The sequence below is a fragment of the Nelumbo lutea genome, chromosome 1, assembly GCF_056320005.1.
Source record: "Nelumbo lutea isolate HS-2025 chromosome 1, American lotus-T2T, whole genome shotgun sequence".
Lineage (NCBI taxonomy): Eukaryota > Viridiplantae > Streptophyta > Magnoliopsida > Proteales > Nelumbonaceae > Nelumbo > Nelumbo lutea.
This window is the reverse complement of record NC_142684.1, coordinates 25652136-25660585: the sequence shown is the minus strand read 5'-3', so window position 1 is coordinate 25660585 and position 8450 is coordinate 25652136. Positions and strand designations below refer to the sequence as shown.

Genomic DNA, 8450 nt, shown 5'->3' with positions numbered 1-8450 from the left:
TGAAAGTTAAGCCATTTTATAACCCTTGTAGTAAATGTATTCCACTTGTTTACAGTCTTCAATTTCATATATATATATATATATATATATATATATATATATATAAACTGTTGAATTAGTCAACGATCCATTGACCCGGACAGTCAAACTGTTGACCCGTTCAACGGTTTTTAGCCGTTTTTTTTATTTTTATTTATTTTTGTCAGAACAGGCCGCCTGTTCGAATTGGATGGTCAAACCATCGACCCGGAAACTGGTAGCCAGAATTGTTCCATTTTCGGGTTGTTTTTTAAAACCATGATATATATATATATATATGACATTGAACAGCTCCAAAATTCAAGCAGAAACAAGAGGGAAAACAAGTGCTGATTCTAAGCATTCCCTTTTTCTTTGGATTGGTTATATTTTTACAACAGTGTGAATTTCTCCTATATTCTTGAATCTTCTGGGACTCTCTCCCACACACAAGCACGCATTTACAAGAATTGCTTCCATGTAGGAAAAAAAGACAAACCTAATGTCCCAGAACACTGGATCAAGAAGAAGATTAGGTAACCAAATGTAGCTATGACAGATTAGTAGAATGAAGAGGCCGTGGTCAAGATAGCTGAATGGCCATCTGCTGTAGAAGTAATTTCTTCTGAGTTGCATTAATTACACCACTGCATTCAGCATCTGCCAAAACTTCTGTCATTATTGCAGCAGCATGCCCTGTGGGTTCCTCCTCAGTTGCCCTCCTTAACATGAACATCTGATAAGTGAAACAAATACAGACTCGCTTGAAAACTAAGAACATGCACTTAATTTTTAATGAAGCTATGATTAACATGAACTATAAAAAAAATGAAGCTAGAACTAGCATTTTAAGCAGGTTATGGTTGATTAAATCAAAATAAATAGAACTCAACTGAAACAGCAGGTCTGTTGTTTCCCAGGTAAACCTTTATTCTAACGGTTGTGCATATAAGCCTATATCTTGATGATTTATCCCATTATAACAGAAGGTAATTGTGCAGAAAATGTTGCTAATGGTAACCACTTGAACCCTGAATGTCTTTTATTCAGAGAGGCAAGTGCTTTGAATTCACAGCATATGCCACTTGCCATAGCATTGAAAGTTCTCTAGTAAAGGAGACAGTCATTTTCCCTTTCTACCAGAAAAAAGAGAGAGTAACAGTCATAGAAGGTTGTTCTGGCTGTTAATCTTAAGATTCATCTTTGTACATAACCTAGGTATGTAACATAGATACTTCAAAATTCAGATTGTATTTCTGGACATTTGTGTTTAAGGCTCACCTGAGTAGCAAACTCAACTCCATGAAAATATTATATTATTTTCACATCTTCCATATGTGTTCACATGTGCATGTGCTAATACATGTCTCTGTGCGAAATTTGAGAAAATATACCTGTCCATGATGTGTAATTTCTATACAACCAGGTTGTTGGATAAATGGCTCCCCATCTATCTGAACAGGGAAGGGGCAGGAAGTGTTTATTCTTATAACCTCTCCTTGGGCTAGCCTTCTAGCCTGTGAAAGCCCAACCTGCAGAAGATAAAAGACCTCGTGAATCAATAAACAGAAATTGCATTTAAAATTAGCTTGGGCCTTGGGAGCTAAGAAAATTCAATAGAACTTTTATAAAAACAAAGAAAACTACGAACTCTTTAAAGCAATGGCATTCATGACCATTGGTGTTCTAAAAATACTGGAAGCACACCTTCAACTTTGCATTTTTCTGTTTATTACTTATTTATTAACAGGGGCAGAAAATAAAAGGTGAAGGTAAAGTTAGAAGCAAAGTTATACCCGAAGTTTTCCCAGGTGCCATGCTCCACAGACAGAAACAACCTCCAGCATCTTATCATGCATGCACTGAAGATTGAAGTCATCATCATGTTCATAGTCATTTTGCCAAAGATCTACTCCAGCCATGTAACTGCCAATGTTGAGCACAATTACTCCCTCAGCATCCTGTTGAATAAAGATTAAAAAAAGAAAAGAGATGAGATAAGAGAGGAACTGAAGAAAAACCATATACCTTTCGCAACAAAGTTTTGGATCAAACATCATAGGAGTTATGACTTCACCTTAGGGATATCAACATCTTTTCCATCTACTTCAAGACAAACTTCCCATGGTAGATCTGCACATGTTCTATCCATTATATCCTTGGCACCTTCTTTAGCATAACGTAATTTATTCACAAACTGCTAAGTGAAAAATTGGTTAGTTTACAAGATAGAAAAGAGATACAACTTTAAATAGCAGAGACATGGATATGGGGAGCCACAGTAATGGTTCGGCATACACATTCGTATTGACACTTAAGCCAATAAAACATGGTAGCAGCATGCACTTAAAGTTTTATAACCTATTCTCTTAGATAATATTTTGAGAATCCTGCTGGAATTAAAAGTTTACAGTTTGGATCATCAAGCAGTCACCAATATAGTTTGGTCTAACGGCTAGACCTTCATTTGGAAGGCAACCATTTAGATTGTCAGAGACAACTTTGAACTGTAATGCATCAGTGATACTGTATTGCAATATTCTATTTAATACTCGAGTTCATCATTTATAATGTCAAAATGATTTCTGCCACAGAAAAGCTATACCATACCATCCAAAGTTAGACTTAAACATATCAGTGTTTGAAGAAAGATCTGCAAATACATGGCAAAACATGTAATTGGAGTATACAAGAAAGAAATATCAGTACCTGGCTATAGAATTTATCAGGATTCTCTTCACGATTTAAGTGAAATTCATATGCAAGCTTTGCATCACACCCAATACCTGTGCAGAAAAATGAAAAAAAAAATACAATTCCTATTAGTGGTAAACAGATTCAAGCAAAAAATAACAATAATAACATCAGCAAGCATACCCAAATAGTTCATCATGAACTTTGATTGTGCTTTTTTAGGACTCTTTTCTTGGTTTCCTCCTTTGATATTAATCTTCCAGCGATCTAACATTGTCACTGCTGCATGATTAATGTCATCAAGAACTGTAGCTACCCCACCTAGTCTTGCAACAGAAGACAAACCTCCTCCCCATCTCAAAACCCTAGACAGGTCATTTCCTGTGCCCAGAGGAAGTATGGCAACAGGTGGAGGAGATTCAAAGTTGTGCCTCTCAATGGCATCAAGAACCCATGCTACAGTACCATCTCCACCACAGACCAGAACCCTAAAATACTGAACGGCATCAAACAACTTCAACCCAGTCTCAGGCCCCTGGGAAGGACTGAGTTCAAAAATCTGCAGTTGATTATGGCAAAACCAAGATTACGATAAATGATATTATCTAGAAATTATGTTTAATTCATATATTGCTGTTAACTACAAATTATAAAAGATCTGATATCAATGAATCAACATACAAACCATGTGTATTTTAATTGTTGCTTTTATAACTGTCCATTGAACAGAATCCACGAGTCAAATAATCTCTTAACTCCGACAAAAAAAAAATGTATGACAAAGGTCAAGGAATACAAAGTGAATGTATAATTTCTGAAGCAATAAGGATTCACAGTTATTTTGCTTGTAGAAAGATCCATGTAGAACAATAGTACAATTGATTGAGGCTTTTCTGCCCCAAAAGGACGTATTTCAGGAGAGAAATAATGAGAGAGCTCCTGCAAAAAAATATGAAACCTGTTGAAGCCCTCATCCTAAAATTTAAGAAAACAAAAACTAAAATAAAGGTACCCTTCAGCAGAACGAGTTGATTTTCTGTTAGAGATATGACTTGTTTTTGTGATGTTTAATTGTAGCAAGTGAGAGAAAGCAAGGAAGAAGAAGAGAATATAGGTTGGTTGACAAAGTCAAGCTACCCCCACTCTAGATATTTCATTGGTTCTAAACAAATGAGGGGGAAAGACATTAGTACCTTTCTACAAGAAGAATAATGACATATCACTAAATTGTATACATAAAAACCTAAATATACACCTACAACTCCACTCCTTGTCAAGTTGGTGCAAAAGTATCAATTCATACCCAACTTGTCAATAATCTCATACCTAGTACAAATTTTTACTAGCTGTGAACTTTGAGAGTGTACCAAGTGAGAAGAGAGAGGAGGAGAAGACAACGTAAAACAGAGAATACTGGTTGGTTGATCAAGTTGCACAACCCCCAATCCCAAAATCTTACTAGGTCTAAAACAAATGAGGAGAAAATACATTGATGCTCCTCTATAAGAAGAATAATGACAGATCAGTTTATTGTATACATAAAAAACCCAACTATACTACTACAGATCATAATCTCAATGTAAGGCCACTGAAAGGACCTCAGGCAACCCACTAAAGCATGAAATCTAGGATCTACAAGAAGATGGATCCTATTCAAGGAGCAGATAACCATATGTATAAATTCATGCTAACTTGTAGTTAATATAAGGATTCTTCAGCCTGTTCAATGAATGCCTATAACTCAAAACTAAACCAACTAACCTTCTAAGGGGGAATTAGTTTAAGGAGAACTATTTCTAAATTTCAACTAAGAAGATTTTCTTTCTCATAGTGAGATGCACTTTAAAAAGCATTACATTTCACAAGTCAATTAGGAAAGCTCAGATGGCACATTGGGATTCATCAGTCATCACAGATTTGGTTAAATTATGTATGACATGACCAAGTCTTGGAGGCTTTAGAAAAGGTTCAACCAAGCCTATCTTCACTAAAATCAAGTTAAGTCACTGAGCGCACCAAATTTTCTATGCAAACTGCTGGCTGCAAGTGTCAAATGCCAAAGGGATATTTGCATGAGGTTTGAAACTTGGAACTAAAATGACTAGCTTGTCACAAAATCTTGAGTATTAAAGTTTTAGTGTACAATTTCAACATGTAAATTTAATTTAGAAAATTGGATATGAAAGTTCAATTTCTTCAAAATTTAATGTCATTTCCTAGGCCAACACTACCAAGTTGGTTAATGCAAACACATCGAGCAGCACAACGCCCATTCAATAATACCAAAATACATAAATGACATGCCTACCTTGATTTTTGCAAGTTATTTTAACATTCTAGAAATGGATATCAGAGAAAGCAGCATATAATAAAATCATAAAAGCATCAGTAAACAATCCAATAATGAAGAACATTCTATATGATTAAACAAAAAAAAAAAAAAATCACCTGGACAGGATTTAATAGCATGTTCAATCTCCTCCGTAGAGAAGACCCATACTGAGCTCCACTCTTTGTATTGATGTAAACAAGAAGAGGTCTTGCATCCTGTGGCAAATCCACCAGTTTATAACTCTTAACACGACCAAAGGCACTATTAACCCCATTTCTATCCAGCAATCCATTTTGAGAACCCTTAATACTAGGTTCTCTATCATTCTTCTTCAATAAGTGGTCACTGTTCTTTCCATTGGATGACTTATCAAGATCAAGAAGCTCATTAAGGACATATGCAGGAGCTATATTTTCACCAGGGACATCCTTGATTTTAAAGCTAGGGGAGTCATAAAAACCAGAACGAGTGTTTCCACTTTTGTTTCGTTGGCGCCTTCTCCTAATTTGTCCATGATAGGGTGAAGCTATAATTTCTTCAGTGAGAGAATTCAGCGTTCCACTGGTAGTGGCTGCCTCATCATTTTCTTTCACAGAGAGTGGAGAAAGGATAAGCCTTCTAAAGGGACCCAAATCACAAATATTACCTGATTCCTTTGCCATTTTGGGATGACATTTAACATGTATAAAGCGTTGACACCATAAGCAATGCCAGGTAGGAGATGCATCCAGAAGAGGAACACAACATGGTTCATCACAGTAGTAGCAGAAAGCAGACATCTCAGAGTTCTCCTCAAAATTAATCCATCGTTCTGACCAATGATGCAACAGATTTGATGAGCCAGCTTGAGCCACACACTTGCAACCCTTTGCTGCAAACTGGGAACAATAGAAATGTGCTGCTACACCACAAACAGAGCACCTATGAAGAGGAACGTGCGGTGCTACTTTTACACCTAGAGTTTGTGAGGACGCCAGGGAAGCTAAACACACACAGCATGTGGACGGCTGCTCCCCATAAGAAAGGTCTTCTATCCATGTATGATGCGATAGAGGAACCTTTAATCTCTTCCAAACTTTTTTCTTTGCCTTTGCTGCAGCTTTAACCCAGTTCTGTGAGGATTTTTTCTGCCACTTAAGGAATGCATATATAAGAGCAAGAAGTCCGAACGATCCAGTTACCAACCATCCAAAAATAAAACGTCCTTGACCATCTTGGTTGGTAAGGATCCTCAGGAACGAAAAACACAAATCTATCATTGCCAACCTAATTTACTTTTCTCCGCTTAGTTTTTCTACTCATTCAACAGTGTCCAGCATCAAAGAAACTTTGAGAGGGATACCTGAAAACACAAAGCGTGTGTTTAGAAAATATCCACTTAGGAATATGAAACCAAAAAAACATACAGCACTAGAAAATGAAATAAAAAAACAAAAACCAGAAAATAAAGCGTGTGTTTAGAATATCACCACTTGGGAATATGAAATTAGAAGAACAGACAACACTAGAAAATGAAATATAAAAAAGAAAAGAAAAAATCAGAAACCAGAAGATACCAGGAATGAAAAAAAAAAGTAAGAGGAGAAAAGACCATTGAGGTTTGCAACCATTATCACTCTTTTCTTGTGTAACTCAGAAGATAACCTTTAAAATGAATGGAATTAGCACCGCAGAAACATGGCTTCTAATGGAAATATCTTAAAATAGAGTCCAAATTGTTTTATTGAATAAAATGATCTTCCCAAATCTAATAACTTTTGACCTTGTTTTGTCAAACTCAATGAGTAGGATTCACATGGCATTACTAGGTTCTGCAGCAAAATTGATAAGAAGCAGAACCATGAGATCTTATGTCAATATGGGAACAGCTGGATATTGCAAATAACACGAAGCTGACAAAGGTGTCTGACTCAAATATAAGAAGCTCCGCTGGCAGACCAATATGACATGACAATGTAGACTCTTTCTTTTTTAATTCATAACTTGATTTTAATCACCTAGCATTTTCTTTCAAATCCGTCGATTTATCATGTTGCGATCTCAAAGCAAACAACTAAACTTTTTGCTAACTAAATATCCATTCCGAGAGAACAGCAAAATGACAAGGAAACAGGCTTCTACAGAGCAAATTGGGAATTGAAATAATAGAAAAATGGCAAACGAGAAATCCCATGCAAAACCATTTAGAATAACTACAAAAAATTATTGCACCGCAAATCGCAAAGTCGATGTAAAACTAATCTTACAGGAAGAAAGCATCGGAAAACACAATAATCTGACAATTCCAGAAATTGATACAGATCTCCAATGCAAAACCATTTAGAATAAATCTATAGACGAAAAAAAAGAGGACCTGAACTACACAGATCGGGTAAAAATCTGCGCGTAAGCCATACAAAGAAACATGAATTCGATGCGAGCCGAATAAAACCGAAACGAACCAATGAGCCAATTTCTCGCACCAGAACGCCAAAAAGCTTCAATTGCAAACTCCTAAACAGAAAGGAAATCCCAACCAAGACCTAAACGAAATTCACAACAAACAATAACACACGAAACCAAAGACATAACAGAGAATTCAAAATAACATCCACTGCGCCACACAATTCAAACTTCAACGACTCAAATCGGATCACAACCAACACAATATCAAACAAACCAAGCTCGACCAGAGGGATCTATAATTAACCATTACGCGTACAAATTGAAAGGTTTTTCTTTTTCTTCCAATGAAATAACCTGGTGAAGTTGAAGGGAGATTCGGAGAAAGAAACCCTAATTTGGTTCTCTAGTTTTATATCTCGCTGCGTGTTCTGAGCCCCTCGCATTCTTCGCATTCAGCATTCTCTCACGTTCTCTGCGTATCGCTAGCATGGTCTCTTCTTCTTGCCTTTCATTCGTTTCCTTTTTGAAATTATAGAATAATAAAAATTAAGACAAATTACACAATTCTGCACTAAATTTTGGGTTAGTGACATTTAATCCCCCAAACGTTCTTTGAGAAAATGATCCACCCTGAAGATTCAAACACTTTGACTCTACCGTTAACATTCTCTGTTAATTAATTTAAAAAAGATTCTCATGTCAATGTCACGTGCATGTTTAAATATTTTTTTCTAAGACCATTTTTTGTAAAGAGTTCGACTATGATGCATTGATGCTACGAAAAAAAACTTAGTAACCAATCAATCGACATCATACACTAAAAAAAAGAAAAAAAAAAAGAAAGAAACAGGCATCATAAAGGTGAAAACCAATTGGGTGGGTTTTCCATCAAATTTCACAAGGAGTTTTGGTTGGTCAAATCCTTTATAGTATCATAATTTTTTATTTTTGTAAAATATTGATAAAATACAAAAAATAAGAAACAGAGAAAAAATTGGGAAATTGCAAAAAAAAAAAGGAA

The 8450-nt window shown here is 35.8% G+C and overlaps 1 protein-coding gene across 3 annotated transcripts; it reads right to left on the bottom strand.

Annotated features, from left to right (window-relative positions):
- Nucleotides 1–357: 357 nt before the first annotated feature.
- On the bottom strand, nucleotides 358–7997 carry LOC148874013 (diacylglycerol kinase 2-like). Of its 3 annotated transcripts, none has more exons than XM_088966334.1 (8): nucleotides 7784–7997; nucleotides 5161–6386; nucleotides 2896–3271; nucleotides 2728–2804; nucleotides 2096–2215; nucleotides 1815–1979; nucleotides 1413–1550; nucleotides 358–754 (listed from the first exon to the last, which is right to left on the bottom strand). In XM_088966334.1, the coding sequence occupies exons 2-8, from the start codon at nucleotides 6301–6303 to the stop codon at nucleotides 602–604; spliced, it is 2172 nt and encodes a 723-aa protein (XP_088822460.1). In that variant the 5' UTR covers nucleotides 6304–6386; nucleotides 7784–7997; the 3' UTR covers nucleotides 358–601. The 3 variants fall into 3 exon arrangements, with proteins under 3 accessions (XP_088822460.1, XP_088822463.1, XP_088822462.1); XM_088966337.1 differs by having other exon boundaries at nucleotides 358–740; nucleotides 7784–7943; XM_088966336.1 differs by having other exon boundaries at nucleotides 7398–7889.
- Nucleotides 7998–8450: the final 453 nt, after the last annotated feature.